General features: G+C 36.7%; 1 protein-coding gene across 2 annotated transcripts in view; it reads left to right on the forward strand.

Moving 5' to 3' along the window:
* The window catches only part of srgap3 (SLIT-ROBO Rho GTPase activating protein 3), an 88,968-nt gene that overhangs the window by 28,071 nt on the left and 40,621 nt on the right, over positions 1 to 20,276 (forward strand). For both annotated transcript variants that reach the window (XM_039689239.2, XM_039689240.2), the window contains exons 3-4: positions 8,805 to 8,967; positions 14,473 to 14,535. In XM_039689239.2, the coding sequence (XP_039545173.2) occupies positions 8,805 to 8,967; positions 14,473 to 14,535 (226 nt within the window). The remainder of the gene's footprint in view (positions 1 to 8,804; positions 8,968 to 14,472; positions 14,536 to 20,276) is intronic.

A 20,276-nucleotide genomic window follows, 5' to 3' on the forward strand; every position in this document is an offset into this window, starting at 1 on the left:
CTTGCAACACACAGTACCTGAATACTAATCCAACCTGCTTGCAGTTCAGCTCTTTCTCTATGCATTAAACCAGGCATAGATTACTTCTAAAGTATACATGAATGACGGTTGAAGCTTCTGCGTTTGTTTTGCAGGGTGGCTTGGCTGATGGAAATGAATGTAAACTAAATTACCTCTAGGTTGTTTTGCTTGGCTGAAATGAAAAAAGGCCATTGCCCACGCAGGTTTTTTTAATGCAAAGATTAGAACGCATTGAGAGAATGCATTGAGGGCACTGAATGTAAGGTGTGATGTTTGCATGCATTCACAAAGCTACTATATTTTCCCCATATTTTGCTAATGACAAAACACATTGCTGGTGCTACTGTTTGTACTAGTCAATTGACCCCAAAAAGAGGGGAAAATACATTCTCCTGATTACAATATTCTCTTCCATTATTAAGAAGGTCTATTTCTGCCAGATGTTTCAATGACTGAACACTTTTGTGCTGTTGCAGTGAGTTGATTTAAATATCATTTTAGTAATTCAGAATATTAATATAATTAATGACCAGAGGACACATAAGTACTTTCTGTTGATGAACATGAATATATATTCCAGTATTCCAGCATGTAAACCAGAGTATAGGAAAATTAAGTGCATGGTTAAGTATGTTCCCTTGATTATGTGACAGGCTTATTAAATCAGTGCTAATTTACATAGATCTCATTAAATATTTCTCACTATGGCCATTTCATTAATATATACAACATATTAACCCAAGTCATTTACATGAAATATTTTATACATGCTAACTATAGCGATGTGGTGTTATCATTAAAATATGAATCCATACATATGTGTTATAAGTTATGCCTAGTAAGTAGTGCCCACAATACTAATCTTCACACATTGAATCCAGACTGTCAATAGGGATGTCATTGTACTGTTTGAATAGGGTTTGGTATTAATTCTTACATTTATTTAAAGCTGCCCTTACATGCATTATGTGATCTGGAGCAATAAATAATAATATGTGAAAATTTGAAAACGGATTATCATTTTAGATGATTAAATATGTAGCCATTACCCTAACATTTGGGATTGTAAAAAAAGCGATGATGTTTTGGGCTAAGATGCAGTTCTGGTAGATTTGGCAGCATGCAGACTGGATCTGCTGCAGCCTATTGGACAGAAGCCTGAAATCAAACTGCCCTGCAGTAAGTTCCTGCTGCATTCCACTCCTCGCACGGCAGCACCTGCCTTCCACCTCCGGCCTTCATTCACTCACTGCCAAGCCTCTCAGAGAGCATGCTGAGACCCTTGGGAATGTATGTGCTTGGAAAGTCAATCTCTCAGACTTAGACATTAAAGGATTAGTTCATCCAAAAATGAAAAATCATTATTTCATTCTCATGGCATTCCAAACCCATATGACTTTTCAAAATTATATATTTGAAATAATTGAATGGTCTTTTCAATGCAATTACTGGTGCTTTCAAGTTTCAAAAAGGATGCTAAAGCCCCTTGAAATACATTTAAAAGTTGCTTATATGGCAGCCCTTCTCAAGTCAGACAGTAGCTCTGGCCAACAGACTGAAACTTAAGTTCTTATTCACGATTATTTTTCTGTTCATTGGGCTGTTAAAGTTATGATGGATCTGAAGTAGTCATTTTTCTTCTTGTTTATTGTGAACCATTGCAACCATTGCTTGAAAAAGGTAAAATGTAGGTTGGGACTTGGTTGAATCCATTGGATATTAAAGGGATACTTCAGGATTTAGCATTAGGCTTTGTATTTGTAGAAAACCTGTAGTATTTTCAAATAACCATGCTTTCCACTCTCATATCCCCCTGAGACGAGAGATTTATGAATTTTTTTTGTCTGGAAAATACCCTCCGATGACGTTTTTTGCGTTTTTTTGTCATCTGAGAATTTTTTGGAAAGAGGCTAAAGACTACAGCCAGTAGAAGGAGCTGTTTCGCATGTTTTCAACCCGCCCATAGAGGGTGGGATCTCACTCACAGTGAGATGTACACAATAGTGTCCATCTTTTTTGAAAGCTAAGCTAGTAGGCTCTTGTTCTGTGGAGAAAGCGGAGTAACTTAGTTGGAGATGTCCGTCTGTCGAGATCATACAAAATGTCCGGGATTCAGCTTTTGCTTTCTGCAGTCGCCATTCGTTGTTTACATGCACACCTTTTGTTCCAATCTAACTGAATTCATTCCGATTGGTGAATCTGAATGTAGTGTTTACATGAACGCTAAAAAAGTGAACGGTTGATGTGCGTTTTAACATTACTAAGAAAATTCTCGCTCCACCGTGAGTGAAACAAGACCGGTGCATCTCACAGATCTCACTCATGGGTAAGCACTCCACAGGCCTCGCGCCCTTCTCCACACGGCCATAGCCTCGTCCTGCTCACCATAGTAAACATACGACTACTATACAATAGTCGATACATGACACGTCAATACATGACGACTATAGAACGCAAAAGCTGAATCCCAGACATTTTGGGCAATCTCGAAATCCTGAGCAGACTAATCACGGAGACTCACTAGTAGCCTAGACTTGTTGTTTAACTACTGCGCTCTGTTACCGGTAGGCGTGGCCTCTTAGGGCAGATGAAACAAGTGCATTCTGGAAGTTGTTGTCTTTCATCCACATAAGCCAAAAATACATATTCTGGCTTTTCTCAGTTCTAGAAATCACATTACTTTTACATAAATAACCCCTTTTAAGTACACATCCATCTTTCCAGAGGTGAGGTATCCCTTTAATTGGATTTTGAGGGATGGGTATTCGGTGTTGCACTTAAAAATGAATGTGAACTTGTGGTTGATTGTGGAGGGGTGGGGTCTGAGTTGACTAAATGATTGGAGAAGTCCAGCATACAACACCAGAGAGAAGTCTGTCGAGTTAGAAACAGAGTTAAAAATTTTGGTTGAATCGCTCATAATAAGATCTACAGTATAACTTGTATTTACAAAATGTTGAATGAGCCGTCACTACTTCTCTCAAGAAAATGAGAAACAGAATGATATTTTCTGTGAATAATTACTTAAATTTTGGTCTGTTTCTCACACAAAGCTTTCATTTGACATTCGAAAGGACACGTGTCTATTTGTTGTTTTGTAGTTTGACAGTCCCAGTTCTCATTCACTTAATTATTTACAAAACAAATGTTTGAAAAGTGGCCAGAATATTCTTCCAAAAAAAACCCCCAAAAAACATATTTGGTGTTATTGACAGAAGAAAGAGAGTCATATGGTTTGGAATGACATGAAGGTGGGTAAATCATGACAGAATTCACTATTCCTTTGCTATAGAAGCTCAGTGCAAATTAAACGTTCAGATCTTTTGGTTTTGGTTCCATGAATATGGCTAATAATGTAAGATTAATGAGGTCAGAATCGTCAGCAGTGAGCTTTTGAGCTAATCCGTGTCCTACCATTCACTGCTCTGAGGAAATTCTCTGCTCTCTCTCTTTTCCAGCCCTCTCATGAGGCTACAGCTGGGAGCAATCATACATTGGTGGCCTCATTTTGCGTGTTTGTGGATTGGGGGGTGTTATTGGGGGTTGGTGGGCAGGCAAAAATCGTGCAATGTATTGAAGCTTACTTAAAAAGGCGGAAATACATTTGAACTGAGAAGCGTATGCCCCCCTTTCTCTTTCCACTACGGTTCCTGATTTGGCACTTGATTCCTTCCCCTGCTTTTCCGTCAGGAGATAAGCTTGAGCAAGCCACCCCAGACTGGATTAAAAGCTCTTTGATAAAGCAGTATCGGGCTTGGCTCATAAAAAAACCCAAAACACTTTCTTCTTGAATGAATATTGTGGCAGGCGGTGAGAGCAATTGTATGATTATGTTTCATGGCTTGTGCAGCTATAATGAAGCTAAGTGTGAAGTGATTTTGAACCCCACTCCACTCTGTGTGGGTGTTTATAAATACAATACAGATAACCGCTTATCACTTCTTAGCATGGGATTAGAGATCTTTAGATCTCTTGCATAGGCTTAAAGGTTAGAAAAGACACAATAATTTACACTCAATATGTAACACTTCTTTTTGTCAATATAGACCAAAGCTACTTTTGTGTCATCGAAGGGTAATGCCCCATTTTGGGGGGAAACAAACAGACTCCCCTGAGAACAGAACTTGGTCTAGCTCTGTCAAAGTTTCTTGATAGCAAAATGGCACAAACTTAAAGAAGCTACTGGATACGAGGTTACAGAGATGTCCCTTTAAAATGGTCAAAAACTGGATTAATGGTCCAAATCCACTTTAAAGGGATACTCCACTTTTTTCATCCGGCATTGAACTCTTGGAGATTCTGGAAGATGTTTTCCGTAAAATGCGCAGCATAGAGAGCTAGATTAAGATCGTCATTTTCAGGAACATAATCAAACATAAATTGTATCCATTGATGACGAAGTACAGCGTCCGTGGGAAGCTCGAACACAGAAGACCTGACAGCTGGGTGAACATAACACACATTTGACGTGCCGCAGAAATATGCGCATGCCCTTTTTTTGCATATTCCGGAGGGAGGGGTTGATGCAAATCTATGGGTTGGTGACGTCTAAAACCCAGCTGTAGTAGTCCCAATCGAGTCGTTTTTGTAAGCAATATACTGTAATTCCTGATTTTTTAAAAGACGATGTCTCTGCTCACACTAAACTTTCAGCGCTGCAACTTTGGCGATATTGTTCTTGCACCAACAGCAACATTACACACTATTTAAAATGAAAAAAAGTGAAATCGCAGTCAACCCCCCCTTTAATTCTTTCTGACTTGCCGGGGTGCAGAGCTGTGAAATACTGGATTCTGAGAGGGTTTGAGAGTGTTGTTTACAAGGATCCAATATGTGGAGATTAAGAACAACACTCTGCTCAGTTCTGACTCAACCTCTGAGGATCAGTCCGTTTTGTGGATCAATAGCACTCGATTGAAGCTGCTTATCATGTGTGCTTGTATTTATGTATGAGTTACTGCAATATACCTGGTAGAATTAGTGTCTAGAGTGATATGAAATAATAAAAGCTTTATCTTTCATTTTTTTTTTTTCTATTAAAAAAACTCACTTTCATCTTGTTCCAAACCAATATGAATGTCTCTCTTCTGTTGAAAACATGAGAGTGAGTTAATGATGTTAGAACATTGAAAAACTCTTTTAAATGTGTTACATTTTTTGTGTGTAGGAAAAAAATAGTTAAACAAATCTATATACCGTAACTCAACAAAAAAACTGATAAAACCATGCACAACAGTTTACAATCAAACCCAAAAACCAAAACCATGAATCATCACTCAACTCAGATTTACTATTTACTATTTAAGAAAATGCTCAAATGCTTACTGAAAAAAACCTGGCGTTTTGAAGCAAACTGTTACTTTAGTTATTGAAACATCACAGGCAAGTGTTTACAGCCAAGCTATGATAAGAACTTTATTTAAATAGTATTATTGTGCCAGAGGCTTTCTGGGGACTAAACTGGCCCACAAAAAGGATATCACCAAATTCCAGAAGCCCTTCTCTCCTGTCACAAACAATCACGGCACAACGTGTTGTGTAGCTCGCCCAAGGCGGCTGTCATGTGTTAAAACAGCTGACTATATATTTTTATAAGCTGCAAAAGGCTTTTCATCGGCAGATAAATATTGTAAGGTTACATAAAAAGAAAATCATATGCTATCTGTACAGATTTGTGTTTCTGTAGTTGTGTTAGTGTTTGTGGTCATTGTAGGCATGAGCATTCTGGTCCTTAACGATTCTATTTATGACTATTCTGAGGACATGACAAACATAATGACTTGCATTTAATTCACTAAAACAGTTCAGTGGATCAAGAACCACTCTGTAAGATTCAGTGAGTTAATGGTTAGAATTATTCAGACTGATATCTAATGAGCAGACTGATTTATGAGTCTATTTCACCCATTCATTTGAACAGAACTGGCTTAGTAGCCTCATGAAGATAATTGGTTTTGGTACTTACTTTTGTTTAAATGGAACTAGCAGATTTATAACCAGTTTTTGATCTCCAGCCCTAGTCGGATGTGCACTACAAATGCCTTAAAAAAACTAAGCATATGAGAGTCTTGCACTTTTGTTTCAAAGTCTTTGAAATTAGATTAGGAGTTCTATGTGATCTTTGGCCCTTTGTATGGATTATAGACCACGAACATTGAAAATGTTCTCGACATTGGAGAAATGTGATTATGAATCATATGATCCTTTTTTCAGGCCTTGATTGTAGAGTCGGAGCTGTGCTTTTGATCTATTTTCTGAAAATTGGGGGGAAAAAAGTATAAATGCAGGCCAGAGAATGTCTTTTCGGCATTTTTGGATGAAATAAGGTGATTTCTAATCTTCAGATCCACCCTATAGCCTTGTGCTACAATTGCCAGTTTCAAAAGATCTTTAGAATAATTTTGCACAGTTTAAATTTTTTTTCACCTCAATCTGAAAGCACATTCTTATTTCCTTGCCGCAGCCATGGTCTGTCACATTGCATTAAACTCCTTCCTCTTCCTCTTCCTCATTCTTTTAAATGCAGTGCAAATTTTCTGCATATAAAGCTATGAACAGATACTGTAGCACTGCTTATTGCGTGTGTCTGACAGGAAACTGGAATGCATTTGTGTTTTGCAAGTGACACATTCTCTCTCTCTCTTTTTTAATAGTGGTGGGGCACAGTTATCTCCAAAGCAGCAAACTTTAGTAGTGCATTGGTAATACCTGTGCCTTAAACAAACCACGTTTACGTTGCATTGGCAAACTCATTATAATTACTCCTCGTTAGTATTTCTTTCTATATGGTGAATTACTGTATGATACCAGGATGTTCAATCAGGCGAAACATAGGATGGGTTACATCACAACACAAACGTTCATGTGCTCGTCTGATTCAGAGATTTTGTCCAGGAGAAATTGTATTGTTGAAATTCTCTGCATCTCTAGCGTAGATGCATGACCTGCATGACCGCAGCGCACAGCGAGAGCATAGGCACCAGCAGTCCGCCCAGCTCGAGCCAGTCCGGGCTCCTCGACCGTAACAGGCAGCCGCCTCCTGTTCCTCCATTAGCCTCAGCTGCTCTTTACTATATTGCGACTCGTAATGATAGCAACGAACATCGGATTCGAGCAGCAGAATTTCATAATCCTCTTCTTCCATATAATGTTAAGTTTCTTCCGTCATTGTCGTAACTTCCTATCTCCACAGCACTTGTTAGCTTAGCTTCCAAACAAGATGGCTGATATTGATTCAGTATCTGCAAGTGAAGTCCCACCCACTGATCTATATTTTGGCCTGTAGGGTGAGTGGGTCCCACACCCTGGAATAATGAGAAGCTAATGTTTGTAGTCTCTACACTTTTCAATGAAATGTAATTTCCTGCTTATTATGACGCAAAATGACGATTTTTACGTCACAATAAGCTGGAAGTAAAACACTTAAATCGATACAGATACAAAGTTTAATGCAAATGGGTGAAGTGTCCCTTTAACAATGAACAAAATCAATGAAGTCATTTTAAAAATCAGATTCGGTACAAATATCGCCTTAAAAATAATGTCCGCTTTCAAACATGCTGTCCAAACAGCTGTTTCCTCTTTTGGGAGGGACTTTAACTTTAAAGTAAAAAATATATAGGCTTATGCTAGTGGTTTTTTTTTGGTAAGCTTGTCATTACTCCAAAGATCGACATTAATAAGGTGCTGGTTGGCACGTGCTTCTTTGTTTACTGTCTATCCTTATTTCCGGGCAGATTACAGGGCTAATAACGTTCACCACATGCAGCAGGGAGATATACGTTCCTCATTAGCAGCGATTAGCATTTCACTAACTCTTGCAAGAGGCCACACTTTGATGTTCTCCCCCTAGCCCAAATACTCTCTCAAATAATTGACTTTGCTCCTTGTGTCGTTTATCCAAATCCTCATCCTGCTATCTCTCAGCTTTTCAATACTCTCCACTCAGTTATTTATTTTTTGCACTCTTGTTCTTGAGCTTGTTGACTGGTTAAGGAGATAGGACTAAGGAAAGTGAAGGGTTAGAACAGAACATAGGCTTATGGTCACCAAAGCTGATTAAATTCAAGCTAGGACGATTTCTGTCGCAGTGTTAAGGTATTAAGTGATCAGTTTGCTGTCAAGTATGTGTGGTGTGAAGGACTGAATTAATGATTAATGAAAGAGTATGTTTATAATGTAAGAGTGTACTGTTCATATTTGTGATCAGGCTTACTCTAAATCAGAGTTTCAACTGGTGGACAATAAAACCCATATATTAGGACCGAAATATCATTGGGTGTGGGCTCCTATAGTAAGAACACCCTAGCAACAACCCAGAACACCCTAACAACTGCATAGAAACGTGCTGACAAAGACTAGCAACCACCCACTAAATCCTAGCATAACGGTGATGAGTTTTGTATGTTTATGTTAATGTGAAAATCAAGAGAATTGCATCATTTGAAATATGTGTCTCCAACAGTGGACGATAGCAGTGAGGTTGACTGGCTGCCAAAAACACAATTTTTGCTGACAAAGTCACTAATAGTCATTTATTATGACTGCATTTGTTAGTTTTTTTCAGAAAATGATGGCTTTAAACCGAATTTATGTGTTCAGCATAGAATATTTTACAGGCATTGTGGATTTTCTCTGACAATTATGAGCAAACGAGACTTTAAATGGAGATGGAGAACGAGTCAAACATTTTAGCTGAATGAATGCAAATGCAAAAAAAAGCACGTAAACCAACCAACCAACCACATTATTTAACATTATTATCCCTTTCTCTGCTCTTCTAGGAAAGAACAACACCTTCTCTCTTCAGTAAACTGCTGGTATCTGGTTTTAAACCAGACTCGAAGAGAAAGTAGAGATCACGCCACTCTTAACGACATTTACATCAACAATGTCATCGTTCGCCTGGCTCAGATCAGCGAGGACGTCATCCGGCTCTTCAAAAAGGTCTGCATCTTTGACACCCTTCTTCTTTTCTCACATCGTTTTAAATTCTATCACAATCTGATGTGAACTCTCTGCTAATAGAAGTGGAAAAAAAACATGTGACTGTCCGCTAACACTTTATTTTGATGCTTCCCCAACAGACATTCTACTAACTTTGCAAGTATATCAATTTATTCTACTAACCCTAACCTAACAGTTTACTGAGAGTTTACTAAGTTGCAAAGCTAAGTATAATCAATAGAATGTCGCAAGGGACTATCGAAATAAAGTGTGACCACACATGGGTAATTGACTCATGCAAACAAGACGAGTCATCTAAATTGTCGGGTCTGTTCATTGTCGCTGAAAGTTTAGTAGTGAAGTTTTTCTAGCAGAAGGTCTACTGGTAACTGGCAACTTTTCCAAATCGTAACACCCTCCGCTGCACCAAAATCATTATGTATTCTTTCACACACACACACACACACAGGTGACTTCATACATTTGCATGCATTTTCTTGGCAGGCATTCTTCTAAGCACAGCGACGTCTACCTCCTACCTACTTGCTTAACTGTTGTAAATTTTAGGTTGTGGATTTTAAATGCCTGCGTCTGGTGTATACGGATGGTATGCGACAAAATGAATGGGCATGTCTAAATGCATGCTGTCTCACAGTGTGACTACTGCCTATTTATGCACATCCTCTCAGAGTAAAAGTCATACTGTTGTGAGGAGTGCCGCCACTGGCTGTATTCTCCATGGTGTGACTTCTGGGCTATATGAGTTGGAACGATGTCAACACATAGCCTGGATTCCTGTGGTGAAATCCAAACACTACTAGCGTGTTTACACCTGGCTGCTTTTCCTGTAGGTGAGGCCCTGTGCTTCCAGCCACCATTCATAGGAGAGTCGGTTCAGTGAGGTGACTGTGAACCAATAAAACACACCGAGAGCACCTTGGGAAAGTGTTAATTGGCTGGAGTGAGTGTACTCAAGGTCACCTAAGATACCCTTCTCTGTTTGAATCTATGTTTGACTGATGTTGTGATGTGACAGGCTCAGTTCAGTTGTATTTATAATGACTGAGAGCTGAGAATACATCCTATTTTGTGTCCAATTTGATTCTGAATCACAAGCTTTCATTTCGATTCAGATTATTGATTTAGTTTGATTTAGTTTTGATTTATTTGATTTATTTCACTGATAATGCCAATTTTGCTCATTAAAAAAATATCTCACAACTAATACTGTTAACAAAAGGGAACCTATGGAAGCTTGTTTCCGCCATAGAATGAAAAATATAAAAGGTAATTGCTTTGACTTTTTATTTCACAATTCTGACTTTTTTTTCTCACAATTGCAAGTTTACTTCTCGGAAATCTGACTTTATTTCTCAGATTTGTGAGATGGAAAGTCAGAATTGTGAGATATAAAGTCAGAATTGCCTGATATAAAGTCGCAATTGCGAGATATAAAGTCAGAATTGCGTGATATAAAGTCGCAATTGCGAGATATTAAGTCAAAATTGCGAGTTATTAAGTTTGAATTGCGAGATATAAAGTAAGAATTGCTAGATATAAAGTTGCAATTGCATGTTATAAAGTCAGAAATGCATGATATAAAATAAATACATTTATTTTATAAAAAAGGGATAAAAAGTCGCACTTCTGTCTTTTTTTCTCAGAATTGCGTCTATGTCACCCAAATCTGACTTTATATCTCGCAATTCTAACTTTATATCACGCAATTCTGACTTTATATCACGCAATTCTGACTTTATATCACGCAATTCTGACTATATCATGCATTTCTGACTTTAAATCTCACAATTGTGTCTTTATAACATGCAATTGTGACTTTATATCTCGCAATTCTGACTTTATATCTCGCAATTCTGACTTAACTCGCAATTGCGACTTTATATCATGCAAGATAAATGTCAGATTTGCGAGATAAAAAGTCACAATTATTTCTTTTATTTTTTTATTCAGTGGCAGAAAACAAGCTTATAAACCCTATAAATGAGCATGGTAATAAAAGAAAAAGATCACCATTAATTAATTTGTAAACAACATAAAATTAATGTCAATTTAGTAAACTGAAGAAATCTTTAAATTGCATTTCTAGTGAAAAAGTATTATACACATATGATTTATAAACTGAAATTTCACTTTAATTTAGAGTTTTTTTTAAAAAAATGATTCATTATAAGGACTGGCTCAATTGAGTAATTTGTTCATGAATGGGACATTTACAGTATGTTTTTGATTTCACCGAAATGAATAGATTTGAAAGAGATAATCAGAAATTAGATTCTTTTTTTTTTTTTTACAAAGTCACATTTATAACACTGTGCCAATAAATATTCTGTGGCATTTCTGTTCAAATTCTGCTAAATCAATCACTTAGCAGAAGCTGATGAAACTATTTCGAAACCAGAACGAACATTATTCCTATTAACATTTTTGCATGTTGAGGCTGTGTAGTTCATGGTAATATTATAAAATGTAATTCTGCGATTAAGGACGTTTTTCCTTACTTTTGGTACAGTTGTACAGTTGAATCACTCCTTGATGTCCAATGTAAAATATCAGTCTGGACTCCTGAGGTCTAGCAACATGAGTCTGCCATCTGGAATGATAATGAATAGCCTTCCTTACATCCTTAAGCTCTTATTTGAACCTTTTCTTTATGTGTTTGGGACATTCAATGGCAGTTAGTAGACCCTAACAGCAGTTTTGTCCATGCTAAAGGTTTCCAGCACACATTAAGAAACCTAGTCCTGAGGTCAGTGAAACCTTTCACTGGTGAGGATGTACGAGCAGCAGAGACAGCTGGGAAACATGTAATGTATAGCTTGACAGCAGTTTTACGGTCTTACGCTAACGTTACCAGTGGCAAGATACTGCAGTGTGTCAGTGGCTTTGTCTCTTTCATAATGTTGCATCAGAGAATTTCACTGAGAGCTCTTCCTATATATTCTATGCTCTTAATTTGATGTATGCAATAATACTGTTTCTCAGTCACCATGGAAATCAAGAGCAGCACAAATTAGCCTCTGGTATGACATTACTTATTTTAAGTGTTTAATTTTAATATTGTACATCCCTCAATTTGTACATTTCTCATCAAATTCTTTAAAAATACTCTAAGCTGTTCTATCCATATACTACATTGTTTTTCTTTACTATACTATAAAGTATATCGACAATTGTATAATAAAAAAAAAATGTTAAGTTGATAATTTCATAAAACATAACTGAGAGCTCAAATAAGTTTCCTGTGCAGTGAAAGACATTATTTTAGCAGTTTCACATGTTGTTGTTGCTTGTGTGTTTATGATTTGCTTGACGACTTTATTTGAATTTATTCAGCCATTTTATCTGTTTCATTGGATGCTGTGCAATGTTGAGTCTACGTGTCACCTAAAGACAAAATCAATGCATTCGCATGCTTATCCCATTAGAGTGGATGACTAGACTTGTAAATTGGTTGCAGGGATTGTGTGTATGTACACATTCATGTGTAGAGAGAGATTATTTTTGATCCCTAAGCACAGGCCTGACTATACTGACTATACTTATGCTGAAGCTTTTATTGATCACTGAGACTTACGGTCCATTATGTTTTACGAACATAAAAGGGTTTCAGAGGGCTACTGGCGTAATTCATTTAAGTAGACTGGGATCATGCTCACTCGCTATGTGCATTTTCAAATATGACAGCAGCATCAAAATGTTACAAAATGTCATTTGTGAAGGACTTAGCTTTTATTTGTATGTTTTTTTTTTTAGTTATAGAAATTTCTTTATGTGCTTTTGTTTTTGTATTTGCTGTATATTTTTATTGAGCTTTGGTTTGTTTTTATTTCAGTTTTAGGCCCCGTTTACACGAGAACGATTCCGGGTGAAAACGTAAAAATATTTTACCGGATGTGCCTTTCGTTTACACGGCGACGGCGTTTTTGAGGCTTAAAAACGCAAAAAAGTGAAACCACCCTCCAGAGTGGAAATCTTAAAAACGCTCCACCGCCGGGTTCCCGTGTAAACGGTAAAAACGCAAAAGTCTGCTTGATGGTGAAAGTTGTACGCAGGCGCCTGGACTTGGACTTGTTGTTGTAGTATGCACGCCTAGCCGCCTGAAGTGCATACTTCATTGAATTTCACACACTTTTGCGTCATCATTTGCACACAGATTTCCCACACAAAACGCTCGTCTAAACGCAGAATAAAAAGTGATGACGCAACGCCACTTTTGCGTTTTCTCTTCAGAATCGTTTCCGTGTAAACATAGCCTTAGTAACTTTAAAACTTCAGGTAGTTGCCAAGGTACCATTTCTAAACATTTTTTTTTAAGTTTAAGGTTTTCCATCTAATATATATATATATATATATATATTGTATTCAAGCTTTATTTCAATTACTGGAAATTTGTTTTATTCAACAGTAACAACACTACTCTTGGACAGTTGATCTTGAACGGATGTTTTACACACTATTTGATAACCTCTTTATGTTTTTTTACGCTTTATGTAGCTTGTATTTTGTCATCTGATTTTTTTAATGAAAAAAATGTGTGCTTGCAGTGAACAATTTCCAGCTTCCCTGGAGTTCTTGCCCTCTTGTTTCTGCCAGATTGTCTCACTTACTTTAGAGTAAATGCAGTATATTCTCTCTATTTCGGCTACAGGTGTGTGTGTGTGTGCATGTAAGCAGGAGTAGCTTAGCTGTGTGGGAGGAGGTACAAAATTATTTCTTACCCACCTAGGGTTGTCTTCTTTCCCGTTAACTAGTTTATAACATTATTAAATTATTATTTTACCACAGGAATGCATAAGCAATTTTCAGTGTCACAGTCTTATTGTGTCTGAATCAGCCTGTCCCTGTTTGAAACCACTGTTTGCAAAAACGCAGGAAACAATGCTGCAAAGCATTGAATCAAATGAGCGATCAATTGAAAACATGAGCCTTTTTGCGTCAATATAATGCGGTCACCATATAGTGAGAAACATGAAGCCACCAGCCTGATGCTGTTAATAGCTTACTGCACACTACGCCGTAAATATAGTATGCAGTATGATTTATTTACTAAGTTAGAAGTAGGTATTTCATCAAAATTTCCCATGCATAAATTCTTACAGCTGGCAGTGTACTGTATAGCAGAAATAATAGAGTAGTTTAAAAAGTATGCTATTCTGCACACATTCAAGCAAAGCCATAGAAAGAATGTGAATGTGAAATAATAAAATACTCTTTCATTAAGACTTTTTATGTTTTTTTTTTGTTTTTTTTACTTGCATTTTGGATGTTAGTCGTGACTCTTGGCAGGTTACAAAATAAAAAAAAGCAGGTATTTGTGCCGCATAAACCAGTCTATAAAAACGGGGAAAACATCTTTAATATGACACCATCATAAAACTTGCAAGTTTTTAATGGAACTGAGCGAGCTGAATGAGTAACTTTTTGTTGTTGTTTTAAAATCAGTTATTGAGTTTGACTAATTTGTGACCCATTTTGTATTTGCAGAGTAAAGATATTGGCATTCAGATGCACGAGGAGCTGGTGAAAGTGACGAACGAGCTGTACACTGTGAGTATAATGTCTCTCAATCTCTCTCCCTTTATTTTTCCTTCTCGCTCTCCCTCTGAATGGAGCTCTCACCCGCTGTGTCCTGCCATGCTCCATGGAAACGCTGACTCTCCGGCCAAGAACAAAAACAGTTTGGCAGTGCGACAGTTTGAAGAAGAAAGAAACTGTTGCTTCACATACTTTTCTATTAAAGGATGGGAAACTGAATCAAGGGATGTTTTGGTGAATAATGAAAGTGGTACTATTTGTGATTGTGGTAGTCATGGGAAAATAGTTGATTGGTAGCACGCCTTTTTAAGCTTCATAGTAGTCACTTCTTCAAACGCTTCCACATTGCATTTTAATTTGCTTCAGAATCTGGGTCATTAGGAGCTGAAATCCTTCTTTGATTCCATCGCTTTAGTTTCTTTTACATCAACAGTTTCACATCAACCAAAATGCATGCTCTTTCTTTTTTTCATTCTGGATGAAACCCAAGTAACCTCTGCAGAGAAGCAGGTTGAGATTAATGTTGTCACCCATGACAAGACATCAGAGAAGATTCTTCTCCATCGCTTGACCTGTTCCAGATGTCCCTTTTGCATCTTTATGCAGGTGGCATAGTAATATGTCTCCCCTGGATCCCTGAATGGAACTAGCTACAGTATAGCTCATGTGGTCACTCTCCCGTTGTCTCATCTCTTGACTGCGGCTGTTCGTCAGAGTCAAACAAGCCTAAAATATGAATGTACTCCACCTACCATAAAATATATAAAATTATAGATAACCATTCTTAAGAGCACAAACATAATACTTATGAATCAGAGAGACACAGTTTCTTCCTTTAAAATGTTGAAACGTACTAACTACTAATATGCGGTTTGGGATCTGCTGCTCTGACGCTGATGTGTTTCAAGGTCACTGACAGGAGTGTAATGTATCGCTGGAGAAGACATGGGAGAGGATCATTATCCTTTCCCTGCCACTCTTCTCTTTGCTCACTTTTCCTCAGATAAAGCCTACCGAATCCCCGCAGAAAGATGCAATTTATTATGTTCTGCATCATTTTGGTCACAAAATATTTAGGATGTACTTTTTCTCCTAAGTAGTTACAGAAATGTGGGCTTTTAAATGTATTATTAGATTATAGCCTGTGTGCAATATATATATATATATATATATATATATATATATATATACAGTATATATTCATACATATACTGTACATACATACACAAAGTTATATATTAGGGCACAGCTGATTGGTTCCTGCTGTTTCAGTAGCCAATGAGCTCGCTGCTCAACCTTCAAACACTGGTCAGCATTTTCTGTAGCGGTGCTAGTTTGTACAGCAGCAGTAGCAGCATGTGTTTCTTGTTCTCATCAGAGTGTCGTGTGTGTATTGGCAGTTGCAAGTTCAATACTTGCTCTGAAGAAGTAGCAACATAACAGATTTATTCCACCTAGACCAAACATATCAACATTGACTATGTTTTTGACTATATCCATTACCAAACCATTATCCATAGCCAAACACTCTGAGAGTTGTTATGACAGAAATATATATTTATACTACACGGTGGTTGAATTTTGGTTTCTAATTGGTTGATGCACATTCTTAGGTGTGCAATTATTTTTTAGGAAATGCACAGCAAAAGTAGTTCCAGTCACTTCTTGACCGCATTACAGTTTCATATCCCTTCGCAAAATTATTTCAGCTATTTCAAAGGGCCTTGTAAGACATTGACAAAATAAATAAAAATAACAAACAATAGACTTTTTTAAAATACAATTTGACCATATATAATTTCATATTTGGGCACTTTGAGATTATTGACATACAATAACAGCACTCTATTGCCAATGTCAATAGAGACACATTTTCTGTTATAAATTTTCAGGGAATAATGTATAAAATATATGTTCAATTCCAAAATTTAGCTTTTTTATTTTAAAAATATTATATACACTTTAAATTTCAGTGTCCATGGGATTTAAATTCCCTTAGGTTGACAACTAACTTCAGTAGACTGAGTTATACTAAACAGTGTTATGAATATAAAACAAATCGAGAGACTTTGCAAACCTTTACTTTAAACATGGCTTGCTTATGATCAACTGTTCTTGATATACACTTTGACCATAACAATAAAAGCGAGTCTGCACTAGACGCTTTAAGTATTGATCCTTATGCCTCTCTTCTGCGGTTTGAGTTATGTGTTCTGCATGTAGAATAATAACAGTCCCAATGTGAAATTTCTGCATTAGTTTTGTGTTTTTGTGTATTAGAGTGATCAATGCTTCTTCATTTTCTTTCTCAGTCATTAAATACGCAATTTCTACAGTATGTATTCTGCCAATCAGACTGGATACCAGAATTGCATTTATTTATTTCTACTTCCATCTCAGAAGTTTAAAGTTAAGGTATTGTTTGCTGTTTTTGTAATTCAAAGTACTGTGAGTTTTTCACATTTGTGAAACGCATGTATTTTCAGCAGCTTTGCCAGGGAACAGGCCTGTAATAGAGCTGACGTACATTGAATGATGGCATAACAGCTCGTTATAAATTCTGTAGCTTTAAGGAAATTAGTCTATAGCGCAGTGCCCTTGCACAACTGCACTTAAAGCCCTATTAAACATGCATCTATGCATAAGAATTTAACTTTTGACTTTGGGTGCCAAAGACATAGACATGTGACAAGTTGGAATTGCAGGCCTTTGATGTAATAGGACATTGTTTCTCTTACATTTTCAGCAAGGTTGCAGCTCTTTCCTCTGTTATGGTGTGGTACAATGAGAAATCACAATATATTGATTGCAGAAACTGAAGTCCTGCCTTTCCTTCCTGTTCTGTTACATTTTAAACAAGATTGTCATTCATTCTCATGCATCATGGCCTTAAAGGCATCAGCCGGCACACAGTGAAGACCATCGATCTGAAATGATGAACGAGTCAGCGCTGCCCACTTAGCCAGTTGAACCTCATTCTTCTCGTCGATCACAAGGTCTTACAAAAGACAGTCTGTCTTTAACCAGTTGACATGGAAATACTAGTTTACTTGGAATTTCTTGAAATGGTAGCAGTTAGGGTGTGCACCGCGGTACAAAAGCATGCAGACGTGCTCCAGGCAGTTTGTGTGAAAATGGAAGTTACAGATAAATCATTGCATGTTACTGTAGTTTAAGGTCTCTGGCTAATGCTCAAATGCTGAGCTAATGCGGCTTAGCAAAGGATGACACTCCTTGCACAGCTCTTGGACAAACCTAAGTGGCCACAAAACCTCAAGGCAGTGGCGCTATAAATATTTGTTCTGTTTTTCAACCTAATGGTGAGAATTCACTTCATGTGGTAACAGCTAAAATATATGACTTTTTAGAGGCCAGTTTCATTGGTGCTAAAATTATTTTATTTCATTTCATTAAAAATGTAGGCCTATATATTTACAGCAACCATATTTAGTTTGGTGTAACCATGAGGAGGAGTTATGAGATTACATGTGGTTACTACTGTATGATCTTATTACAAAATACCTCGGTTATTTTGCAAGAACTGCAACAAATTTTCATCAGGGCTCTACCAGAACAGAGTCATTTGAATGAGACTGTTTAGATTGTGTTTAAAAATTTTCCCTCATCATAATAACAGGGTTGTGTACAGAATTGCACGTTTTAATATATCCCAGAGCTGTATCCAATGTCAGCTTTGCCCTAGCATTGCTCTTTACAGCTTAGGTCATCTCATCTCACCTCAACATGCCTGTAAATACAATTTTGATGCTGGAAGATTGCCAGTCATGTCCATCAAACCTGCTTGTAAACATGTTGCTTTGCTGTGTTTTCTTTGAGGGGAATGGGCTGATGGGTGACAGCTTTGGGAGGAGCGGAGTGCTAACCTAGATTTTTTGCACTGGTGTACATTGATCTTGTCAAAATTACTCACTAGCATAGTATTTTTATTCACGATTTGCAGTTTCAAGAATGTCACTGTGAGTGTTGTGGTCTTACTGAGTTTGTAAAAGGGGTTTTAGCCTTTTGTGTTATTATTATTATTATAATTTTTTAATTCTGATGGATCTGTTCTAAGCTATATTATTTGGACGTCATGTAATGGTGATGTCGGCAAGGTTTCTCATATTTTAGACTAGTGCATTCATTGTAACATTCAAACATGCATGCTACAGCTTCTATCACCAGATCTTGCAATGGCCGACTCATTTGCACAACCACATGTGAAACGTGAAAAAAAAAAAAATCGGTTAGCTTGAAGACATTTCACACATCTGTGCATGTTTACTAGACCTTGTTTAAGGGGCTGGTGATCTGTCCTGGGGCCAGACACAGCTAGCACTACTCTGAGAAACATCCTTTGCATCCTCTTCCTAATGAGATTGAGGAAACAGCTTTTTCCATCAGGGAATACTAGGGACATTGGGCCTGGATACTGTGTAACAGTTAATGACTGGAACATGTTATATTAGTTCGAAGAACAAGGCTAATTGTGTAGGTGCATTGAATTTAGAACATTTAACATGGCTTCGACATGGTCTGCATGTGTATGTCTACCTTTTGAATAATCTGTGAAATAGTCTACATTTTGTGGTTGATTATAATTCATAAAAAAAAAAAAAATGTTTTGACCGTAAAGACATTCCAATTTTTTTTGACAGTAAAGACATTTACTAAAAGAAAAGTATCACGGTTTCGACAAAAACATTTTTCAGTGCAAAATTTAAATATTAATAATATTAAAATCAGCTTATAAAATTATTTTTGAAGGATTATGTGACACTGAAGACATGTCACATTGCCATCACAGCAACACGTTACATTTTTAAAAAGTATAAAAATAGAAAACATTTATTTTAAATTGTAATAAATTAAAAAATAATTTTTACTGTATTTTGGTTCAAATAAATGCAGCCTTTGATGACCAAAAGAGATCTTAATCATAAAACAAAATCATAAAAAACAACAACTTACAGAGTCCAAGCACCAGAGAATAGTGTGTCATATTATTGAAAGATAATGTTAATTTGCAATTATATGTAATTTTAATGTTATAATGTTAACATATAATTTTTTCATGTTTTCATGTCAATGTTCAGAGTTAAGTAATAGGAGTGTAAATATTTACGCTGATGATGTTTGATTATTTATTTATTTTTATTTTTTTTGCCAAACCGTTCACATTTTTGTTAATCATTGATTATATTACACCATAAATCGTATGTTTTGGTGATAAATGTATATGGTTGGGCATCATTATAGTAATTGTAATCTGTTATTGAAAAAATATTATAAAAATATGTAGATAGCTTGCTACCCTCCTGATAAGCAAGTAATTCGCAGGTTGACATACCTACACGGAAAAAAGTAAGTAAAATTGAATTTATATAGCACTTAAACGCAACAATGCACAAAGTGCTTTACATAATCATTAAAATACATTAATGAAGAGCTATACACAGTACATAATGAAACAAAAAAAAAAATCAATACCCAAAATACACAGAAAACTTCACAACATATTAAAAGCATGTCTATACAAATACGTTTCGTTTTCAGACAATCTGACAATACTATGGTTTCATATCCTACCACTAGTAGCACTGACACATTTAATCTTTAAATCAGAAGAAACAGCACTAAAAGCATGCATAGTGCCATCGTGCGGACGTACTTGATGACCTCCACTGAAGAGAGCTGATGATCTGTGCGTGTAAAGTTAGAGTGAAATAGCTGAGTGCATGTACATTAATGTC

The sequence above is a fragment of the Pimephales promelas genome, chromosome 8 (genome assembly GCF_988280905.1).
Source record: "Pimephales promelas chromosome 8, fPimPro1.hap1.1, whole genome shotgun sequence".
Classification (NCBI taxonomy): domain Eukaryota; kingdom Metazoa; phylum Chordata; class Actinopteri; order Cypriniformes; family Leuciscidae; genus Pimephales; species Pimephales promelas.